Source organism: Sciurus carolinensis, chromosome 8 (genome assembly GCF_902686445.1).
Source record: "Sciurus carolinensis chromosome 8, mSciCar1.2, whole genome shotgun sequence".
NCBI classification, from domain to species: domain Eukaryota; kingdom Metazoa; phylum Chordata; class Mammalia; order Rodentia; family Sciuridae; genus Sciurus; species Sciurus carolinensis.
In genome coordinates, this window is record NC_062220.1 from 114,623,005 (window position 1) to 114,646,868 (window position 23,864).

Consider the following 23,864-nt stretch of genomic DNA (forward strand, 5'->3'; position numbering starts at 1 on the left):
AGGCTGCAAAAGCCCCAGCACACTGTTCACTAATCCCAAAGAAAGAACTTGGAGAACTCAATGGAGAGGGTTTGAGCATTTCATTACTTGTGTGCTCCAAGGCTGGGATACAAGCCAGGGGTGCACAGCACCTATAAGCAGAGGAATGTATCGGGTAGGTTCCATGCCCACTGTGCAGATGGATGCTTTGTGAAGGCATCCTCTTACTTTACAAACAAGGTCACCTAAGATTGGAGACAAGGGAAATGGCCCGTTTACCTTCTCTGCTCCCTTCAATATCACATTCTTTGGAGTCCTTCCTATCTCCCCACCAGGAACAAGCCTTCCTAGACACTTCAGTAGTAGTGTTTATCCCATCAATGGTCCCTTTGCCATCCCCCTAGGCCTCAGTCACCTTGTCTATAAATTGGAGAGAGTAACTCGCACCCGTCCTCACAGAGTGCTTGGGAGGATCTAACAATGGTTGAGAAAATGCTCTGTAAACTGTAAAGTGCAGGGCCTCACTGAGCCCACAAGCTTGTATGTCCATCAGGATAGATGTTTCAATTATCCTTCTAGGATGGGAGGAGGTGGGGGTTCTGTGTCTTGTTGAATTCTTGAGAATCAGGACAGGCAAGACTCAGCTCTAAATCTGGGCTGCCCTGAAGGCTCCAGTACGTGCCTGAAGTCATGAGGCCTCTCTGTCCAGTTGTCATGTGGGTCTGGGACTCAGGTTACCATCAGGGGAGAAATCAGCTGGAGTGCTTGTCCATCCTGCTTGCCGCATCCCCATCAGCCAGGTTATGGCCTTGAACTCAGAACTGTCCAAATCCTCACCTCTGCATTCACCTGGGGAGAGTGATCTCCATCACCCAGCAAAGAGGGCACCAGGTGTCTGAGGTTCATTTTGCTTTGTGTCTCCACCCTTGGATGGATAGACAAAAAATTCACAAAGGGCTGGGGTTGTGGCTCAGTGGTAGAGCGCTCACCTAGCATGCATGAGGCCCTGGGTTCAATCCTCAGCACCACATTAAAAAAATAAAATTAAAAAAAAAGGTATTATGTCCACCTACAACTAAATATATATATATATATATATTATATATATATATATAAATATATACATATAAATATATATTATATATGTATACATAAATATATACATATATATTATATACGTATATATAAATATATATATATATATTTTTTTTTTTTTGCGGTACTGGGGATCAAACTCACTCTACCAGCTGAGCTATCTCCCCAGACCCTAAAAAATATATTTAAAAAAAAAATCACAAAGCTCTTCTATCTCCCTGCTGCCTGGCTTCTTTGGGCGATGTTATAAAGGAGATAGGGTAGCATTCGCCACTGGTTGTTCTTGCAAATTCACAGATAAGAGAGCTCACAGACAGGGACAGATCTGTGTGTGGCAGAGCCAGACCAGGACCCCAGTTTGCCCTTCCCAGCAGACCAGGCCACCTGCCTGCCTCCCACCAAGTGCTTATTTTACCTCTCACTTGGAGGGTGACCCAATAACCAGTTAGCAGTCGTTTGTTCTACCTGGTCAGGGCAGGGCCCTTTCCCTGGTGAATTCCAGAGACTAAGGCAGGGAAGGAACCAAGGACCTGAGCTACCCAGACTGCTCCACAGGCAGCCAGTTAGGCCCAGGACATCCTTGTAATTCCCTCCCTCCCGATGTGCTGGCATTTGTTTTGTTTTCCTCTAGTTTCCTAGTAAAGATTTCTTTTGAAAAGCTTCAGCCTGGTCTTCCCTGAGCTATGGAAAAGGGCGTTCCCACCCCCGGGCATGCTGGGAGGATGCTGGCAGTAATGGCCTACCTGAAGGATTCAGTCAGCAGGAAGGAAAGGAGAGATGGGACTGCCTTCAGGGGAAAGATCCGGACACAGCTATGGGGCCCTCAGCCTCTCCTTCCCTGGCAGTTGCCTGCTCCGCCCTGGGCAATTTTTATTTGGTGCAGTGCCCTCAGAAGGAGCAAGAGATGAAAGGGCTAGGTGGCCTCTTTGACTTCACCATGCACACAATTCGCTGGGTATCTTGCTTAAGGCTGGATTCCAATTAGCAGGTCTGGGATTAAGGGTGAGGTCAAGAATCCTCAATTCTAATCTGCTCCCGGGCAAGGCCGATATTGTCCCTTCATTGTACAAAGAGCGGAGAAGACCTCAGCCCAACCCCACTGCTGACCCCAAGAGTGAGTAATCTGCTCTCCTTGACCTCATTGCCTCCTAAGGGCTCTTCCATCACCCACAGCTTCCAGAGGGGGTTATTGTCCCCACCAGCCTGTGAACTTCCAGAAGGCAATGACTGACACTTATAAACATTCATGTGTGAACAAGTAGGTGACTCAGAAATCCTACCCAGATCTCCAGAATAAATCTCACCTAGAGGAGCCCAGACCCACATCCCAGAGCAAAGCCAAGGAGACATCTAATGCTACTCTGGGCCCCTGTGTTTACACTCAGTCTGAACCTTGAAAGTTTCACTAAGGTAGGGTTCCCAGGAAGCTGGGAAGAAGCATGCTATGGAAGGGGGTCCCCAAGTGTGAGGCAGAAGGAAGGATAGCAGGGTCACTCTGGGAGTTACTCAGGCCCAGAGAAGTCTGACAAAAAAAACATCAAGGGGAGCAGGTCAGCCCAGACTCTAGCCCCGGTATTCTGGGTGATTCCAGTAGGTCTCTTCTTCCTACTCTGAAGTCACTCAGGCCTGAGCCCATTATGTCCCACTGGATAGTCACTGGACCACTCCTGAACAACAGAAACCTGGGCAGTGGGGGTGCCTTCTAATAGGGGAAGGAACATGAGGTTTACAACTGAAGGATGGCCCTGAGTGGCCCTAAACACTTTAGATGCCCTTGGGCATATATTTTCATCTCTCTGAGTCTCAGTTTCCTCCTCAGTTGGATAGGAAGAAATCAATAGTTTTCTGTGAAAGCTTAGTGAATGGCCAAATAACACACTTCCCCACATATGAACAATCCAACCCTCTCTTTGGTGGCACCCCATGATCTGGACATAATCTACCTTGTTCTGCCAAGGCCAAAATTCCACTTACTCACCCCTGCCCTTGCCAGCACCCTTGCCCAATGAAGGTGCCCCGCCACACACACACACACCTTTTCCCACCCTCCCGTCCTTAATCCAGCCGAGTCCCACCCTGCTGTGACAAGAACAGGGCCCATTCCCGCCCCTCCAGCCTTGTCTCCCCACATCAGTACACTCCATAGGGCTTGCCAAGAACAGATTCTTTATTCATTTCTCTTTTTTCTTAAAAAAAAAAAAAAGTATTCCTTCAGTATAAAAAATAAATATTTTAAATATGACATTGAATAAATAAAAATAATCTGTCAGTATGAAACATTCCCACAGGGTACATTCATCAAAGAGGAATTTGTTGCCCAAGGCCAAGTCCTTTCCAATGGAAAGGAAGGAGGGAAACATCTGAGGCCCCATGGGGCCTACTGAGCTAGCAATGCGGATGAGAGATGAAGCCCAGGTACCAGGATTGGGGCGGGGTGGGGGGTTAGAGATTATTTTAACATAGGAACATCTGTACCGTTGGAAGACAATTGCTACCTGACTGCTACCATGCTGGATTCTAGGGCTCCAATCCCATATGCTGTGTCTGCTCTGGAGAGCCAGCAAAGCAGAGCTGGACTGCTTCAGTCAAGGAGGAAGATGAGGAGGATAAGGAGAAGAGACAAGTAAACTAGCAGTGCTGTCTTGGTTTAAATCTTTAAATAATAAATAAGGTTTCCAATACATCTCTCTTAATAAAATGCAAAATGACTCTCCTACCCTGTCCTCTACAGATGACCCATCTCTCCTCCTCTGGCCCGGGCACCCAGCCCATCATGCCAGTTGGTGGTCAACACCCACAGATGAAAAATGCCAAAATGCACAATTTCCTGTCCCCAAAGCTTTTTCACAGAAAATCTCCAAAATTCAGTGCTGCTGTGCAAAGTGGGCGCCAACCTGCTGGAGTTGAATCTAGAAAGAGCGTTGAGAATCAGTCCTTTAGGGCAGAGTCCAGGCGGGGCAGAGCGTCATGGAGCCAAGGGCTGTGCAGGCAGGGAGGAGGAGAATATCTTGGTTCCTGAGCCCTCAGAGGCTGCCAGGTGGGCCCAGCCCAGGGAATCCGTGTCCACAGGGAAACGAGATGATGGCAAGATCCAGCCAGCCCCAGGCTCTGGGCTACAGAATCATCCATTCTGGCTTTCAGACAAGTTGTCTTTCTTACAGCTAACCTTGGAGAAATGCAGCCAGTCCTGAGTCCGATGGAGCAGACAGATAGGAGGGTAGCAGGCTGCGATCCTGGACAAGGGTGTGACCCACATTCAAACAGATAGAAAAAGATGCAGCTGCTGTGGCGTCCTCGGCCACACACCGCCACATCTTAGCCTAGCCATTGGGATAGATGACTCCTAGCTTCCCCACCCCAGGTTTCAGGGCCTGCCTGCTGTCTGCCCACTTGCCATCCGGGTAAAGTGCTTAGAGAACAACAGAGAAAGGTGCAAAGTGATGTGAAATACCATCATCAGTACCGTAATCCTGTGGCTGAACTGCTAGGATCACTGCCGCGAGGGGTTTGAGAAGCAGCCAGAAGGCTGCTCTCAACAGCTGCCCAGCTTGGCTGCCTCTCTCTCTCCCCTACTCCCAGACCGGAGGGCGTTTCTCAGCTTGCCTGGCCCCAGCACAAAGGAAGAGATCAGATCGGGTTCCCTGCCTGGGAGCCCAGACATGGGTGGGAGTGGGAGGGAGGCGGGGTACCAGGGACCACAGCTTCCTGGTCTGCATCCCAGGCGTCTTGGGCCTGGCTTTCCCTGTCTCTGGAGCACAGGGCAGCTGAGCAATCCCCACACTGCCCTGGCTTCCTCTGTGCGCCCTCTGTGGGTGTTCAGGCCACCAGAGGAGTTTCCCCACTGTGTGGGAGCATGCTGCATGCTGGGTCAGGATTGCTCCAGGTTCCCTCAACTGCTCATTGATGAGGACAAAGAATCAGTAACAGGTCATGAAACAGGGCTGCCATGTCTACTACCTCAGGGTAGACCATGAACGGTACCCCTTGCAGCATGATTCCAGGGGGCGCCAGAGCACAATATGCAGAAGCCCCCGAAGCCAAGAAAAGAAAAAGCACCAGGCCACTCCACAAACTGGCCCAGGCTCTGCCGCCTGGACCCTGACACCCACCCCCAAAGGGAGTCAGAGTGGGGCAGGAGAGCTGGCCAGTTCTCTCAGATCCTGATCCTCCTCTGAGCTTCACCCGTAAGGCTTATTCCACTTGTAACACCATCAGTTTCCAGACCCGGCTCCGCTAAGTGAAGCCTAGCCCTGGCTCCTGTGTAAGGATCCACTGTGTTATTTCTGCTGGGTAAGGAGCAAGGAAAGGGAATTGACTTTGCCATTTAAAGCACCAATAAGTTAACATAAATAGGATATCATAATAAATAGGTAATCAAGCTGGGTCAGACACACAGCACTCTTGGATCTCAGGCATCCCTGAGACCCTGACCTCAAGTCTGCTGCCCTTGCTATAGGGACCTGAGTTGGCCTCTGGTCCCCCTCAAGTACCTTTGTGTGACCTCACATGGCCCCTAAGGACCTCAGATGTGAGCTGCTACTCTGAGCTACCTGTCCCCTCCCTTATGGACTCTTCTCCAGAAGGAAGATTCTGGATTGCCTCTGAACCTCCTCACCTAACTTCACAACCTGCCCCTGCCCCTGCCCACCTCCACACACGCCACCTTCAGGTCGAGCCCCCAAATCCTGGTCACACCAGACAGTAGGAAAAGAATGCAGAGGAGAAAAGAAAAGCCATCAAGGCTTCTGGGGCCTCTCCTCCTTCCAACCTCTTCCTTCCTGGGCCTGATGTTGGCCTCACTGTCATCCTAAGACACGGAATACCAGCAACCTTCTGGAACCTTCCACCTAACAATATGTACGCCTGAGATCTCCAACCATCCTCAAGAGAAGACAGCATCCCACCCAAGAGCCCCTTCTCTATCTTCCATCTACTTCTAGGGTGCAAGGAGTCCTTTTAGATCCCAGTCCCTCTGGCCCACCTGAGTCCCAACCAAGCCTTTCAAAGCCTACCAAAGGGACCACAAAGGCACAGACAGTGGTCATTCCACCAGGGAACCGAACAACTCCCCCAGCTCCTTCTGGTCAGAAAACTCATGCAGTTTGCTCACTGCATAATGCGAGCAAGGGGCAGAGGGGACAAATGAGGGCAGAAATCTTGCCCATACTTCCCCAGTCCTGGTTACCATCTCCCAGAGGAAGGGGCATGTCCTTCTGGTGGGCTTTGAATAGAGGCTGCCTATGAAAGTTTTAACTCTGTGCTGCCCCATCAGAGCACACCCAACTGGGCTGCCAGCAGCCCACTATTTGGGTTTAATGATGCCCTAGGTCTCAGCCACACTTGGAGAGTCCCCACAACTGGATTCTGCTCCTGAGACCCCCACAGTTCATGGCACACTTCAAAATCTCCTTTCTAGAAGGCCTGGGCCACCACTCCGATAACCTGCTTATACTTCCCCAGGAGCTGACAGCCAAGCTTCTTCTTCTGGAAGACATCCTTCCCCGAGGTGTCAGGGCCATAGGTCACGTCCACATGGGCCACGTGGTACTTGCTGCACAGGCGACATAGCACATTGCTGAGGAGGCCCCTCATGATGTCTGCAGTAGCATTGAGCTTGCTATGGAGACTGAGGGCATTGGGGTTCAGGAGCTTCTGGTCCCGGGTGATGTTGCCCAGGGAAGTGCCAAGGTATGCAATGATGCGGTACAGCTCCACCAGCTTGGCCTTCTCGGTGCCATTGGCATGGAAGGGTGGGAAGTCCGTCACGTTGGGGGCACACAACTTGTCCAAGTTGTTGGGAAATGGCTCCCCCTGGGCTGTGTACTGAGAAGCAGAAGAGCAGAGGAGAGGTGATGTGGGAGTTAGGGGTTGATGTTCCAGCCCTGCCACCAATCCTCGGGACACACTTTTATGCCTCAGTTTCTCCACCTATGGCATGGGGACCCAGCTCCTTGTCTTGTCAGCATCTAGAACTGTCATGAGAGCTAGAAGTAATCATAAGTGTGAACACACTTGCTAACGGCCCAGGACTAGATCGTATAGGCAGCTGTCATCACCATCACCATGACCACATGGGAACATAAATGAAAATGCAGCATCTCTTCAGTGTCACCTCAGTTGGTACACCACACACACTTGCACTTTCACCCACCCCACTCACCCTCTTCCTGGGCATTTCCTCCAGTTACACACAGCTCCTTTTCTCCATGGTACCTCCCTGTGCATTCACTGCTTTATCCCTCTCAGTCTCTCTTCCTTGGCCTCTTGCTCCATGTGGCAGAGATCAGAAGTACCAGGCCCCTATCTCACCCCAGCTTTGCCCCTCACTAACTGGTCACCTCAGAAAAGCAACTTCCAGTCTCAGAGACTAGTCTGTGGGGTAGGAAGGAAGTGGAGGGAGTCTGGGCATGGTTTAACCAAGTCCCTTCCCCTTGACTCCTTCCAACTCCAAAAGGGTTCCCTCCAGCCCAGGTCAGAACGGCCTCTGCTGATATTTGCAAATCCTCTCTTTCCCCACCCTCATTCTTCCTTGGTATCCTGGGGGGGAGGGGTAACTTACATAGAGAATAAAGAGGGCATTGGCACTGCCATTGAGCTGCAACAGTTGGTTCCTGATCTGACTCATGAGGTTGCTGTGACATGGGTGGCGTGTGGCACAGGTGGCATTGACAGGAGTGATGGGAAGGGGGCTCCCTGCCCCGTGTTTCCAGTGCAGAACCAGCAGCAGGGGTATGACTCCTGGTAACAGGCAAAAAGATGTGATGAACAGAGGGAGGGAAGGGTGGCTTTGGGGTTCATGGCACATTGGATGGAGTTTGGGCAAAGGCTTGACCATGTCTAGTTTTCACTGTGTTGCTGCATCTGTTTCTCTGTTTCCCTGTTTTCAGATGATCACCTCAGCATCTCTCAGCTTTCTTATCTCTTCCTGGGTTTCCAAGCGTCTGTGGCAGGAAAGTGTCTCATTGACACTCACCAAGCATCTCACACTCGCTGGATTGGGTGAAGGAGCAGGAGGCAAGACAGAAGCTGTTCACACCAGCTGGAAGCTGGGTCCAGGGGACACTCAAACATCTGGCCCCTCTCCTTCAGGAAAGCAAAGGTCCCAGGCCTTCTGGTCCTCTGGCTGGTCCAGGCCCAGCAGGTGCAAGGAGGCCTCTATTGTCCCACCTCCCAGAAGGACCAGATCCTAGTGTTCTTTCATGCTCACTGGTCCATTAAAGTCCAAACCTTCCAAACCCCTGGGGACTTCTTTTGACCTTCTTCTCAAACCTGCAGCTTGATCCTGGCCCCCTGAACCAAATCTCCCTAATTCTGCTATCCTCCCCTCATCTCCTCCATCTCTGTACTTCCCCATTGTGACCACTCCCCTCTCAGGACACTCTTCTCCATCCCGATTCTGCAGGTCCCCACTCTCCATCACCAAACTAAAAATCCCCCCCCCGCCACCCCCTATAGCTCCCACTCATCACACTCTCCCCTTGTGTCCGCTGTCCCTTGCCACTGGCCCTGGATTAGGGCAAAGACCACATCCCCCCACCTGGCTTGGGGAGGGAAAGGAAATGGTGCAACCAGGAAAGAGAAAAGGGAAAAGGTCGCAGGCAGCAGCGGGGTGGGCGGGGAGGAAGGAAAGCGAAAGGTGCCAGGAGATCTGGGAGCTGTCCGGGCCTGTCCCGGATCACCCCTCCCCCCCCCCCCGGGCGCCTGCCCCCACTTCACCCTCAGAAACCCTCAGACCCGCGGTTCCAGGACCCAGCATAAGGCACCTAAGGGTGGCCGACCTGAGGGTCTGCCGACCTCCTGCTCGGATCCCCTCTGCAGGGACACGAGGGACCGTGCAACCTCAAGTTCACTTTTCTTGAGTCCCCAGTTCCTCCCAGCATCCCCAGGCAGTATTGAGATCCCGGGATGGCTCGGGGGCTCCACACCCCTATCTCACCTAGCGCAGACCACAGGCTTTCCAGGCACTAGTATATGGAGGAGGCACCTGCTCCCGTCCCGGGCCGGAGTTTGCAAGCTGCTCGGCTGCCTGAGCCCCTCCCAGGGTGCAGCCCGGGACGCGGTTGGAAAAGAGAAAGCGGAAAGAAAGAAAGAAAAAGAAAGAGGGAGGGTGAGTCCCGGAGAAAGCAGAGAAGGAAAAGCAGCACCGGAGAGTGGTGGAGCGAGGAGGAGGAGGCGGAGGAGGAAGGCTGCGGCGGGCCCCCTCTCTTGCTGCCAACCTGCTGGCCCGGGCGGGCTGGGCGCACGGTGCCCAGACCATGTGCTACGCTCGCTCCCGGCCGCCACCCAGCGCCTCCGGCGGGCCGGGCCGGCTGCGCGGGCGCCCCAAGTGTCCGAGTGTCTGCGGCGGGCGGGTGTCCCGCTAGTGCTCGCCAAGCGTCCCAAAGTTGCCGCCGCGCCCTCAGCGGGGACGCGGAAGCCCGCGTGGGGCGGGTGGATTTACCTGCGGCCAAGACCTTCATTATGGGCTGGACTCCAGGGGCCTTGGAGGAGACCTTAGATGCCGGCCGTTTTCAAAGGTTCATGCTCAAATGGGGAATTTGCCTGATTTATATACTGGAGCCTGTGTTGTAAGACAGAGAAACAGCTATATTTAGCCGGTATCCCCAGTCCAGGAAGTTGTTTGAGGTGCATCATAGGAAATTATGAATGGAAGAAAAGTGAGAGTGAAGGAGGGGGGGACTAGTGGGGGGAGGACAGATTTTTTTTTTTCCCTCTTCTAAGAATTTGATTGATAAAATTATAATGAAGTCGTCGACAAAACGCCTTGCGGTTTTCCTGAGTGGTTTGCCCTGGGCGTTTTTGAAGGTGGGACTGGTGGGGAGGGGACCCCCCAGGCCCAGTCAGTGGTGGTCCCCAGGCAATGGGCACCCCAGACAACCCCGACTCACCTGGGTTTGGGGAGGTGTCAAGAAACGGGACTAGCAGATGGCTGCTGGCACCTGTGGCCCCCTGGTTGGGGGGCTTTGGGGGCAGTGGGAGGAGGCAGGCTGGGACTTGGCAGTGAAGGAGGTTCCAGGAAGAGGGGCTGGGGCCGGGCTTGGACTTTAGACAGTATAAAGCGGAAATGTGAGTGCTGGAAGCCACCTATGCTGTGACCTTCTCCAACCTGCCCATTGCCACTGGGCAAAGAGGTGCTCAAAGGGAACATGTTGCCCAGGGTCCCAAGGGTCAGTGCCCCTGATGGTCATCAGCTATGCCTTCTCTGCTGACTACTGGTACCATTGAGGCTAGGAAACCAGCTAGGAAGACATGGGGGTGGGGGTGGCCGTGACTTGGTTTTTTGGGGACAGTCTGGGGAGAAGCTTTTGAGAAGGTGGTTCAGCATTTCTATTCTGAAAGGGACACCTGAAGCAGAGACCAAGGATGGCTTGGCAAAATCAGACCCCAGTTTCCTCCTCAGGATTCTGAGGAATGGCTGGGGAAATGGAGAAATACCCAGGGGCTCCATGTCCCTCCTTGAAAGCTCGCTGGAGCTCTGTCTCAGAGAATGATGGTGGCTTCCAAAAGATGCTTCTGGTCTCTAAGATAGGGCTCCAAGTTCTGGCGTCAGCAGTAGCTAGGCAGATTGGCATATGAGTGAGGGGCAGTAAGGAATAGTGGGAACCAGGGGAAAACGAGCACAGGGATGCCTCTATAAAAAGCAGTAAAAACAAAAATGAGGTGAGTTTGGGCCAGACAACGTACCATACATCTAAGGCCATTCTGTCCCCCAAGTGTCCAGGTCCCCCCTGTATCAGAAGACATCTCATTCCCCTGGATATCCCACCCCAACCCTCCCACCCGACCCTGACCCAAGATCTTGGTGGACAGATTGGTTTCCCACTGCCAGGGCACTCACAGCCTTGCCTGGCCCCTGCCACCTCTGCCTGCCCCTTTACCCATCCTCCATGCCCCCAACTCCTGCCTCTTGCCACATCCCGGACCTGCCCAGCTCCTCCCTCATCGTGCCAGAACGAGCCCTCGTGCTTGCTACCGGCCCCCCTCCTTCACACACGCCCTGCTGTATCCAGGCTCCTGCTCTCCTGTGGTCTCCTGGCAGGGCGTTGAGTGGAGTGATAAAACTGCCCATCCCAGCTGGTACTTCCCAACAGGAAGGGGGCTATAGAGTGGAGAATGGCTCTCTTTTTCCCTTTCCTTTTCCCTGCAACCCCCCAACACACCCTGTTTCTTCCATGGGGTGCTGTGGAGGGTCTCACATGGTGCTCTGGGATAGGTGTACACCCTCACCCACCTGCCTGGCTCAGCAACTCCACATCCCAGGATACCCCGAGTTAACCTCCTTTCCCCTACCCCAGACTCTCAATTAGGACCTGACTACTCAGAACATGAACTCTAGATTAGCCACTTGTCCCATCCTTACATCCCCTCGATGCCTGTCACATCACAGCCTGGATCTCTTAACCTGGACCCCAAACCTATTTGACCAGGGCCCAATTGTGGCCCCTGTTTATAGATCCTCTGAATCCCACCCAAGCTTCTTACTAGGTGCTCTGGTATTTCTAAAGGCTGCTGCCCCATCCACCCCCTGCCCTGGGCTCTCCCCTACATCCTTTCCATGGTCTTCTGGGTCTTGCACTGCTCTCTGGCTCCCCGGACCCCCATCAGCCTTACAATCCACTCCATTCTCCATTTAATCTCAACCCCACCCCACAGAAAGCAGGAAGTGGGTCTAGAAGTCACTGACACGGGCCATTTAATCCCAACTCTGGCAGTCTCTTTCCCGTGCCTCAGTCTCCCCTCTCACAGTACCTGACTTAGTTCGTGCTCCCCAAGTTCTCTGGGACCCTCGGTGCCCCAGGTCCAGCCTCCCCCTCCTGTCCATGTCTGGGCACCACCTGTGCTGGACCTCTGGAAAGAAGGCCGGACAGGGTCTCGGAGCCGAGTGTCCGCCTGCAACGTGGCTGCAGCCGGAGTTTGTTTTCTTCCCTCCCTCTCTATTCTGTGTGTGTGTGTGTGTGTGTGTGTGTGTGTGCGCGCGCGCGTGTGTGTGTGTGTGTTCCCCTCTGCTCCCTCACAGAAGGCATCCTCCCTTCTTGGCTGCCTGCTCCCAGGGTTGTGACCCTGGGCCCCACCCTAGAGTGGCAGCCCCAGCCCAGCCCCTTCCAGCTGTGACTTCATCCGCTGCCTGTCCTGCTCCTGCAAAATGGGCCTGCTGGGGATTTGACAGGCCTCAGGGCAAGAAGGACAGCTGGAGGCCATATGGAGACCCCAAGAGCCTAGGTAGGGGGTTGACAGGCTAGGACCCAGGGGTGCTGTCTCCAGGTGGCTATGTCCTCTCTCCAGGAAGTGAGCACATGGGATGGCCAGGGGGCCTTCCCAGCACCCCTCAGGGCTCTGTCTTGTGTGCACTTGGGCACATATGGCCTATCAGCCTCTCCTTTTCTGTTGATTTTCACCCCACACCACAAGTCCCTCTGAGAATGCCACAGCTGCTTATTTTTCACATGGAGAAACTGAGGCTCAGGAAGTGAAGTCTTGTTCAAGGCCACATAAAGAATGAACAGTAGAGGCTGGTGTGAACCCCAGGCCTCTGACTTGCAGGCCAGAGCAATCCCAGGGGCACCTCACACTGTGAGGGGAATGAGGGGCTTCCTTTGGGAAGCCTCCCTGGCCTCCCACACTCCTGAGGGATTCTCTTGGCTTCATCCTGCCCACTCTTGTTTCAGTCAACACCCATCTTATTCCTCAGTCCTAGAGGGCTTGGATAAGGTCTGCTACTTGTTCATATTCCTTATGGTGCCCATCTTGGTGTTATCCTACAATAGCTGCCAAGTCATTTTGAAAGCATTTTCCACTTTCCAAAAGCTGTCCATGCCAAATCTCTCATGAAGGTAGGTACAGAAGTCTGGTGGTTTGAAGTATGGACTTTGACCTCATTCAGAATCAGGTTGGAGGTTTGACTCTGCCAGTTATGAGCTGTGCGACTTTGGAGAAGTGGCCACTGTCTGACCTCAGTTCCTTTATCTGTAAAATGGGAATGATATACTTACATAGTGGATTTGCTAGAAGGGCCCAGGGCTCAGTGTGGCTCCTGGCACCCAGCAAGCCTTCTGTGTGGCAGCATGGATCATGCTGACCTCCATTTGAAGGAGGGATCCTTGACCCCATTCTACAAACAAGCAAACTTGGGCACATTCCAGGACTGAGGGAGAAAACGGATAGGAGAGGGATACTTCTCTATCCTACAGACTCCCTCTTCAGGGGTGCCCTAAAAAGATTGGACAAGGTGTGGGAGTGAGTTGACATGGTAGTGCTCTTCCTTCCCCTGTGTCTCCCCAAGGCCTGAGCTGAGGACAGCTGCTGACCTGGCCTGACCACCGCCTCCAGGAGCTGATTCACCCCCAGGCCCCATCCGAGAAGGATGGGGACACAGCTCAGCTCAGAGGGGCTTGAATCACCAGTCGCCCCCTGTGGAGCCCTTGTGGGGGGGATGCGGGGGTGGGGACCAGCCCCCTGCCTGCCTGCCAGTCTGTCTCTTTCCTGGGCCCCAGGGCACTCAGGAGAAAGGGCCACATGGCAGTGGCCACAGGCAGGGGGTGCGGGGTGGGAAGGTACCCTCTCAGGCATCCTGTGTGGGCAGCCAACAGCCATTACTCAGCAGGTAAGCAGCTCTCTGGACATGGGGAATTCCCCAAGACCAGTGACCCAGATACCAACAACCCCCACTGCCCAGGCCAGCCCCGCTCCCGCTCCTGGCTGGGATCTCAGTTCTCTAAAATCCAGACCAGCTTTAGCCCACTGCCTTGATATTCCCACCTGGGAGATGACCATAGAGTTATCAGATGGGTCTGGGGGAGCCAGGGGCCAAACGTGTTTTCCAAGTCCAGGCCTGGGGACAGGTGGCCAGAAGGGAGAATTTCAGGAATTCCTTGTACAGCCCAAGCAATCGGGTGTCAGAAAAGGTCAGAGTGCCTCATTATTCAGTTCTTGGGAAATGACTCTACCCCACGGCATCCTGGAGCTGTCCGTACACCTCTGGTTCCGAAGTCAGCTTTCAGCCGACCAGTGCTGGCTTGGCAGGTGCGTAAGGGTGTGAGCCTGGCAGACCCGAGTTCCAGTTCTGCCCACACCACATATTGACTGTGTGGTCCTGGGCCACTGGCCTCTCTGAACCCTGGTTTCTCCTCTGAAAACAAGGATGCTACAGCACCAGCCTCCTGAGGCTGTCCTGGGGACACTGGACAAGAAACACAGATAAAGCATAGAACATGAGGCAGCCATTCTGACTAAAATTTCATGTGGCCACAGAAGGGGCTTCTACCCAGCCTGAGTCAAGGACTTTGGTCAGGCCTAGGTACGGAGGTCAGCAAAGGTGGGGACTGAGAGTTGGGACAGGGGTTGGCTCCTAGGTCCTGTCAGTTCATTGAGCTTGGTATGGGACATATATAATTCTTCCCTCACCTCGAGGCCCTGGAGAGCCCAGGTTCAGAGGCTGTGATCTACTTCCTCCTCCCCTAACCCCATCAAATCTCTGGCAGGGAGCAGAGACATCTCCTCAGGGCCAAGGAGAAGCCAGAAGCCACCTGGTCTCCTGCCAGCTGCCCCCAGCATCACCCTGCCATTTCCCGACTGGTTCTACGTCAAGAATCAACCCCCTGGAGGTGAATCAGAGTGACTGCATTTTTTTTTTTTTTTCTTCATTTCTGATAGAAATTGCAAGGGAAGCAACAACCCACAGAACCCTGATCACCAGCAGGGCCAGAGACCTGGCCATGGCGTTGCATGGGGGCTGGTCCCATTCCAGGTTCTGCCCTTGGCCTCTCATTTGTCATCCTGCTTGCAGCATTTCGTGGTCAGGCCATGTAGACTCTTCAAGCATTTTTTACACCCTCCAGCCCTAGACTCTTGTGGGCTGCTGTAGGGAGCACTGTTTTCACGCTGTGGGTCTTTACCTCTTAGTGAATCATGGATCCAATTTAAAGGGTTGCTGCCAGCACTTTGAAAAAGGAAACGGAATAGCAAAATCACTTGGCATCACCCAGAGCACAGGCAAGCATTGCTCCATGAACCACTCCCCCCGCCTGCCCCCAAGCCCCATTGTCGTCCGTATGTGTGTTTCACCCTCTGCTTGCAGTGTGCGATGGGTTTCTTCCTGTGGGTCAGAGTCAAAAATGTTTGCAAGCTGCTGGTATCATTGATGAAAGCCAGGCCCAGAGGGGTTGAGTGACTTGCCCCAAACCACTCAGCAGGTGGCAGCATGAGGCCGCTGCTGCCTTTCACCTCAGGTGCCACCTGTTCCAGCTCAGGAAGGGCCATAGGTGCCACTGGGCAGGGCAGGGCAGATACTCTGGGTAGGGGTGGAGGCTTGGCATCACCCTGTGCCATAATAAAGGAGCCCGCAGAGCCAACCCTCGCACCATTCACTCCCTTTCTCAGTCTCAGACCCCTGGGCTCTGGCTGGGGAGAGGTGGGACAGGGGAGTCACTGGCCTTCCCTCACTCTGCAAGGAGCCCCTCATCCCCACTGCAGGGCGCAGGAGGAGGGAATGGCCACAGCCTACCTTTTTTTTTTTTTTTTTTTAATTTTCTAATTTGTTCTGATTCGTTACCCATGACAGTAGAATGCAGTTTAACACATTGTACCCAACTGAGCATAACAGTTCCTCTGGCTGTACATGGTGCTGTCACATCAGTAGTGTAATCAGACATGTATATAGGGTAATAAAGTCCGTCTCAATCCACCATCCTTCCCAGCCCCACCTGCCCCATCCCTCCCCTCACTCCCCTCTGCACAATCCAAAGTTTCTTCACTGTTCCCTACCCACCCCCCACTATGGATCAGCATCCCCTTATCAGAGAGAACATTCAGCCTTTTTTGGGGGGGATTGCACAGCCCACCCTTCTGGGGTGCCCTGAGGCTGGGAGATGGACCTCAGGACTCCCCTCGGATCTGGGAGCATGCCTGAGTCTAACTGGGACTAAATGGACATCACCTGTGTATTTTTGTGTGTAGTAAGCACCTTGGTGCCTGTGCCTGTCTCTGTTCAGCTACATGTGCCCTATGTGTGCTCACGTGTGAGGGGTGTGTGTGTGTGTGTGTGTGTGTGTATGCAGTTGTTTGCCTGTGTGTGGATGGGAGAGAGCAAGACCATGCACATCTCTGGCTGGCTTTGTGAGTCCTGTGTGTGGTTGTTGTGTGTGTGTGTGTGTGTGTGTGTGTGTGTGTGTGCATGTGAGATCCCGCGCCTGGGTGAGTCAGTGTGGGACAGTGGGTCTCTGAGCAAGAGGGCTGGGTGGTGGGACAGCAGGCATGACCCTGTGCATGTGCCCCAGTCTGTGTCTCCAGCAATCCTTGCTCCTTACTATCCAGCTCCCGCCCCTGGGAACCACGTGGCAGCCTCACTTCACGTCACGGGGGCCACCAGCAGCTGGTTTCCTCCCCACCCCACCCGCCCCTACCCCCCCACACCCCACCCGGCCACCCTGACTCTTGGCTCAGGAACAACACTGATGTCAGAGCCGAGCTGACAGCTTCCTTCTCCCACTGGATTTTCCAAAAGAGAGAGACCACAGCATGGCTCCTATTAAATAATCGAGGGTAGGGGGTAGGGGATGTGTCACTCAATGATTTCCTGAACTCAAGGCAATAAACAGAACAGGAAGCGGCCCAGGCCACACTGGGGCTGTAGCTGGTCACAGAGGTGGGGCCTAGCCTCCTCTCTTTCCCCTCCCCCAACTAAGCTCACTGGGGCTACTACAACTGGACCAAGAGATGATGTCAGGGCAGTGGCTTCTTCCCAAACTGTCCCTTAGCACCCAGGATGACCCAGAGAAATATTCTGAGAGGATGCTAGGTGGTGGGGTGATGCAAGCTTTGGACCTGGTAATGGAGATAAGATGAAAAGAATAATGTGGTCCCATCCCAAAAGGTAATGAGGGTGGAGGGGATGAGACCCAGCTAGAATTGGACTATCTTTGTCCCTAGGAAGAGACAAAAACACAAACTCCCTGAATCAGGGAAAGAAGCAGGTGGGGGAGCCGCTGGTAGAAGCCAGAAGGACAAAAGCCAGGTCTCCCCTTCACATTTTTGGGCAACCTGCATGATGCCTGTCTCCCACCAGCCCTGTACCTTTGGTGAAACAGACCTCGAGGAACCTCCCAATTTAGCTTTACCCACTTCCTGGAGGACAAGCCTGGCACACCATAAACCCTCAAGGCCTGATAAGCTACTGTCCCCCAGGCAAATCATTACAATGCTTACTAGACCCCCGCCGAAGACCTCACGTCCTGAGCCCTATTCTCTGCAGGAAGCATTTGCATCCTCATTTGACAGATTTGGAAACTGAGGCTTAGAGAGTTGATTTCTCCAGGGTCAGACAGTATATAAAGCCCCATGCCCCCACCTCAGTTCCATCGCTGAAACAGGGTGTGGTGTGGACAGCCAGGCGATGCTCCAGACAGGAGGGGCCAGTGGGAGTCCCTTAGACAAATCGCCCCTGGGGAGTCCCTCCCGCCTGGACTAGGCGGCTCTGCTGCTTATCAGCTTTGGGGCTCCATGACACAACCCTACTCTGATCTCCTGCCCAGCCAGGCCTCCACCCCACCCCACCCCTGGACCCCATTTCCGTTTCCTCCCATTTTGGGTGGGACCCACGCCTGGCCCTGGCGTCACAGTGGGTTGTCTCTGTAAAACCTTAGCTGTTGAAATCTGTGTCCACTCTAGCCAGTGAACTAATGGCAGGGGACCCTCACAGAGGGAGGATGATAGCTGGCAGCTCTCCACCTTACATGCCTCTGCAGAGCCCACCTGCTTTCCCAAGCCACTCAGCTAGCAGGGAGCGTACAGCTTATAATGGCCTCTGCTGGCCTCAGCATCCCTGCTTGTAAAGGAAATGGTTAGAGGAGAAGAGGCTCCGTGGTGGAGGGGAGAGGCCAGGTGGGCTCTGGAATCAGCTGGACTTTGGGTTCATTTCTGGCTCTGCAACTTATAGGCTGTGCCACCTCACACAGAAGACCTCACTGCTCAGACCTCTGTTTTAACATCTGCAAAATGGGAATCAGTGCTGTCAACATGTGAGGTTGGCAATAACCCCTCTGAAAAGCCCAGCAGGCCCTGAAGATGCACCTTTATTATTGACATTATCTTGAAGGTGGGACCTAGAGAAGGGAAGTCACTTTTTCAATGCCACACAGCAAATTAGTGGGGACTCTCCCTATAATATGTAGGCTGCTGCCTCTCTTGGATTCCCAGACAGGGAAACAGGAACCCTGGGTTTCAATCCTGATTTGCTTATGAGAATTCCATCAAGAGGTCCCCTGGAAGCCAGGTGTGGTGGCGCATACCTGTAATCCCTGCAGCTCAGGAGGCTGAGGTAGGAGGATCTCCAGTTCAAAGCCAGCCTTAGCAACTTAGCAAGGCTGTGAGTAACTTACCAATACCCTGTCTCAAATTAAAAAAATAAAAAAGGGCTGGGGATGAGGCTCAGTGGTTAAGCCCTTCTGGGTTCAATTCCTGATACAAAAAAAAAAAAAAAGTCTCTTGGAAGTCTCAGTTGCCCTGCCTGCCATCTAAAGATCCTCAAGACCCTCAAGACTGCATGGATTGTGGGGTGGAGTGGTAGGAGATAGAGAAGGCTTCCCAGGTCACTTGGAAAGATGGGTCCAGGGACAGGGGAGAGCCAGGGCCAGGACCAGAATTCCCTTCCCTTCAGTTCCAAGCTCCTCCAAGCTGTGGGCAGCAGCGCCCCCCACTGCCCAATGGACAGCAGGCACCGAAGCCACAACCCCAATAGCCACAGACCTTGCTCAGGCAGTGTCTCTCCAGGGACTGGGTGGGGCAAGATTTGGGGATTTGAGGAAGTGAGCCAGAATGCCTGAGGCTTGAAATGGGGGATGGGCAGAGGCCTTCAGGCAATACAGGGGAAGGTGGCCCAAGGGGCGGGGGCTCCTGGAGGGGCTCCATGCCCTGTCCAGCACTTCCTGGGGGGAATCCCTGAAGACCGACCACAAGGGGGCACCAGGACCACGCACAGTGGGCAGGGAGACAGAGACTCTGTCCAGCTGAGGTTCTGTAGAGAAGAGGAGGGAACAGCTCTCCTCTGTTGGCCCTACTGGCCCTTCCCACAGGGTCTCACTCACAACAATTCTTTGAGGTGGGGATTATGTGCTCATTTTACAGAGGTGCAAACCAAGGCCCAGAGGGGTGAAAATAAACTGACCAAGGTCACCAAGCAAGAAGTAGGAAGCAAATCCAGGAACACCCAGCTGCAGAGCAGGGACTGGGAGGCTCCTTGCTGACCTGCCAAGGCCCTGCCCTGCTTCAGCATGCCAGGCGACCCCAGCATCCAGACCAGGGATAAACCAACAGGACAGTTTCCCGCTATCCTAGAAGCCTCTCCCCAGGCTTTGGGAACTGCTAGCAGCAAGAATTGAGCCTCTCTAGTTACACGTGCCAAGCCTCCTCTGCAAAGCTGTGGGCAAAGATTTCACTTAGGGCTTTCTTTTCTCCCTGCCAGAAGCGGGTGCTTCCATAATTGAGCCCATCCTACCGAGCAAGCAAGGTGCAGAGCTGTCTAGTTCTACGCTGGCCCAAGGTCAAAAGCATGACTTTAAGTGATCTCACAGCCTGGATCCTCCCATGAGGGACTCCATGATCCACTGCAGCACCTCCAATGGGACAAGGGACCCTCTGATGCCATCTGAGGGAAAACGAAGCCTCTGCTGCTCTGGGAAAAGTACACTTGAAGGTCCTTTGTGAATGCTGGAACCAAGACTCCCAGAGAGGTGACCCCCTCCAAGATCGTACAGAGCCAAACTTCGAATTCAGACCTGCCTTCAGCCTCCCTGGTCAGCGCTCTTTCTGCCCTTGAACCCATGGATGATCTTTAACCACTCACGTGTTCACAGGAAACCTTCACGGTTGGTCTCTCCTGCTTTGCCTGACATCCTCCAGGAGAGGTTCAGGGCGTGTCTTACCACGCTGTTATACGGTGGCTAAACTGAGGCATGGAGAGCTGTACGGGCCACCATATACTCTCTGAAGTACCAGGGAGCAAGTGATGTTTGCCCATGCTAAGGATAAATTTGGGAGCTGATATCTACCCCACAGTCCTGCCCAGTCAGGGGAGCCTACCGTGGTCTCTGCGCCAGCATGCGACCCTCCGGAGTCTGGAAGGATGTTCCTCAGGTCTTCAGTGGGACACCATCATCTTCGGGGCCAGGCCCCCTCTGCTTCCCTCTCCTGTTGAACCTTCTCTGGCGACAGCTCCTCACCCCGCCCCCCCACCTGACTTCCCGTCCAGAACTGGGTGGCCCCAAAGCTCCCCCCACTTCCACCCCACCCCCAAGCTGAGGATTGGGATAACAGGTGCAGAGAGCCCCAGGCTCCTGCCTGGACCAACCCTGACACGTGGGGGTAGGGTCTTCTGGGTGGCCCGAGGGAGCAACAAGACTGGGATGTGGGGAGGGGGCGTCCCTGTACCCGTTGCCCCTGCCTGGGCTGCGTGGCGAGGCTGCTGTGGCCTGAGTCACAGCTGACTGGGCCGCGCCCAGCCTGCCTGAGTGACCCAGGCCAGCATAAGGCGATGACTGGGCAAGCCTCCGCATGACCGGCTGGGGTCGGCCTTAGGTGTTTTGACTCAGACATGCCACAGACCGTGTGCACCAGGGCCGTCCTCCCCTCATCCCTGTCCCCAGAAGAGTCACAGGACTGCAGCCATACCCCTGGACATGGTGCCCCCTAAGCCACCACTCCCTGCCCTGGCACCCACCTTAGAACCCCAGGAGCCACCTGTCCCGTCTGATCCGCCCTCTGTCCCAGGATCCAGAGCCCTACCCGCCCAACCCCTCTCCTTCAGAGACCTTCGCCCCTCCCCGAACAAGCCCAGCCCTCAAGGACGCCCCAGGAAGCAAGGAGCTGGCCTTGCTGGGGCCTCCAGCTCTGACTGTGGACTGTGACCCTTGCCTCGATGCTAGAAAAAGGGTTCTGTGGACTCCCTGGGTCCCAGGCCTAGTGTGGCGGGTGGGAGGTGGGTTGGGGGAACAAAAGAGAGAGAACTGTAAAGAAACTGGTGACTGTCACCAAAAATGTTTGAAAAAAGGAAGGAAAGGGAAAATGAGAGAAAGAGAATTTTACTCACGTATCTGCTCAGGGACAGTGCTAACAACAGCTTCTGGTCTGTGTTATCTCCCAGAAAATCTTTGTTACAGCTGGGAGGTGGGCCGAGGTAGTCCCATTGTGCAAAGAGAGAAACTAAGGCTCATTCCAGGCAGGCTACTGGTAAGATCTGGAGGCCAGGGTGGGAGGGTTCATTTTGCTGAATTCTAAAGTACTGTATCATCTCTTGCTAAAGAGTAAATATATCACATTAACACTGGGACAGGGCTGGGGTATAGCTCGTGATAGAGCACTTTCCTAGCATGTCTGAGCTTGGGTTTGATCACCAACACTGAGGGGGAAAAAAAAACCCTGGGACAACAAAGGGCTGAAGGCCATGAAGACCCAAGAAAGATCAAAGTTTGCGTCCTGGCTTTGCCATTTCCAAGCTGTGAGTTTGTTTTGTAGGTAATCGATATGTGCCAGGACCCCCTTCTCTGCTTTTTCCTGAAGCTTCCCTATTCTCTATACCTCCTGTCCTAGGGGATTTTTAATCCAAGTATGTAGCTTGTAGCATTAAGTGGGAGTCTGTGACTGTCACCAAAAATGCTTGAAAAAGGAAATCTAGTTTCAAGTGGGTTCCAGCACAGGACCACATTGGGGTCCCTCCATCATCCTGAGTTTGGTGCCTGCTTACCATTGTGATGACTTTGTCCATTCATACAGGTCAGTGGAGGGACAGCACATTTATTTACATCAATCTTCTAGGGAAAAAATTGCCTGGTGGGATTCCCAAAAATCAAAGGCCAAATGTTTTCTCTGATATGCTGATGTTAATTCACAACAAGACGGGGGACACTAGGGAAGAATAGTTACTATAGATTAGGTAGAGGGGAGTGAAGGGAGGGGAACAGGAAGGGTAGTAGAATGAATCAGACATTATTATCTTATGTACATATATGACTGTATGACCGATGCGATTCTACAACCTGTACAATCAGAAAAATGAGAAATTATACCCCATTTATGTATGATATATCAGACGAGATGAGGTGCATTCAGGGTGGTATGGCCATAGATTATGTATGATACATCAAGGTGCATAAATGCATTCTACTGTCATGTGTAACTAATTAGAAAAAAAAATTTTTTTTAATTTTTAAATTGCCTGGTGGGAATAGCAGTTCACATTGTGGCCAAAAAGGTATTGTTTCCATAGCCCAGTTCCTGGGTCTTTCACAGGTGATGGTGACAGGGACCCAGTCAACAATCAGTTTGGGGGAGGTGAGGGATGTGGAGGATAGGGAGATGGGGAGGGGAGAAGGGTGACCTGGGCTTTCCCAGCAGTAGGCGGGAGGGAAGGAGTTTGCCTGGAAGGTCTATAAGCAGGGGGCCCTTTGATGAAAATGAGTTTTAAACTGAATTCAGGGAGCCAGACCCTGGCTGGTGAAGGGGAGAGAAGGAGGTGCATGCAGAAGGCTAGGAGAGGGAGAAAACATGGAATTGAGTGATTGATGGGGAGGAGAGAGACCTCAGGAAAACAAGAAGACGGGTGGGGATTTGGGACCTTGTTGTGGGGGGCAGAAAGCAGGAGTGCAGCTTGAAGGAGGATGACAAGTTTGGTTTTGAGTCACCCCAGTTCTCCCTGGAACTGGGAAGGGGACTAATCAGGCCTTGGGAGATGATCAACCTGGAGATGGTGGTTTAGGGTTTCCTTCAATCATGACTCACAGGATGCAATATGGAGCTGACAAATCCTCCTAGATGGGGCACCTGAGACCCTTCCCCAGAGTCTGGACCACCCTCCTCTGCTTCCTGGGGAGTGAGGACTACTTCAATTCAAAGCTGGCTCAGATGCCCCTCCCCGGAGGGTGGCGGTGAGAGTCAGGGGCAGGCACACCAGACTGCCCAGTTCTTCTACAGATCAACCTCTGCACTCTCCGTGGGCAACCTCAGTGCCAGCCACAGCACCAGCTCCCCTTCCGCTTCAGGAAGTTGAGTGTGCCTGGCTTTTGGTGTCTGTCACCTCCCACCCACAGCTTCCCAGCAGCCGAGGCCAAGGAAAGCCCCCTTCCTGGCTGCTGGGGCAGGGCAGATGTGAGTGACAGCCAGCCGCCTGCTGTTGACAAGACCTGGAGTCAGTGACAGCAGGGCATCAGGATGGCACCTGTGTAGGAGGGGGGGTCCTGGTGTGCTCACTCCCAACTTCCCCCATTGATATGGTTGCCTCTTCTTCGGCCTGGGAGGCTGGGACCCCCTGTCCTGCTCCTCATTGAGCTCCTACTGTGTACAAGCACCATGCCGGGTGCCAGGACAGATCAGGAGCAAAACAGATGGTGACTCTGCTCTCAGCAGCACCAAGGGAGGCGGTCAGTACTGCAAATACCATCGAGGAGTGGCCCCAGATGGGACAGTTTGGAGAAAACATGTAAACGAGTTGTTGGACCCAGATCACAGACAAGTGAGGAGGAATTGCTGAGAATGCACCCTTGAGCTGACAGCTGAAAAGGAGGGGCACTAACATGACAAAAAGACAGGGAACAGCATAGAGAGAGGGAACAGCATAGGGGGAGACCTTATGGTAGGAGGAAGGTCCAGGTAAATCAATAGCCAAAAGGTAGCCAGTAGCAAGAATCCTGGGGGAACAGAAAGTTCAGCATGAGGCAGCGGTGGACTCTTACTAGGTACTTGGTAAATAGACTGTAATACATTGGGTTGGGTGACTCAGAGGGAATCAGAAGACTGGAGTTCCAGTC

At 53.4% G+C, this 23,864-nt stretch overlaps 1 protein-coding gene across 3 annotated transcripts; it reads right to left on the bottom strand.

Moving 5' to 3' along the window:
- Positions 1–3,258: 3,258 nt before the first annotated feature.
- On the bottom strand, positions 3,259–20,227 carry Lif (LIF interleukin 6 family cytokine). 3 transcript variants are annotated; one of them, XM_047561352.1, is made up of 4 exons: positions 20,146–20,227; positions 9,515–9,634; positions 7,634–7,812; positions 3,259–6,897 (listed from the first exon to the last, which is right to left on the bottom strand). In XM_047561352.1, exons 2-4 carry the CDS (start codon positions 9,531–9,533, stop codon positions 6,487–6,489), a joined length of 609 nt encoding a protein of 202 aa, XP_047417308.1. In that variant the 5' UTR covers positions 9,534–9,634; positions 20,146–20,227; the 3' UTR covers positions 3,259–6,486. The 3 variants fall into 3 exon arrangements, with proteins under 3 accessions (XP_047417308.1, XP_047417309.1, XP_047417310.1); XM_047561353.1 differs by lacking the exon at positions 20,146–20,227 and having other exon boundaries at positions 9,515–9,652; XM_047561354.1 differs by lacking the exons at positions 9,515–9,634; positions 20,146–20,227 and adding an exon at positions 8,853–8,950.
- Between the last annotated feature and the right edge of the window lie 3,637 nt (positions 20,228–23,864).

What these genes read in the sequence shown, in the direction of transcription:
- Lif (XM_047561352.1), bottom strand. An exon ending in ATGCCCTCTTTATTCTCTAT is followed by an intron (nt 6,898 to 7,633) that starts GTAAGTTACCCC and finishes TCTGCTTCTCAG; the next exon opens with TACACAGCCCAGGGGGAGCC.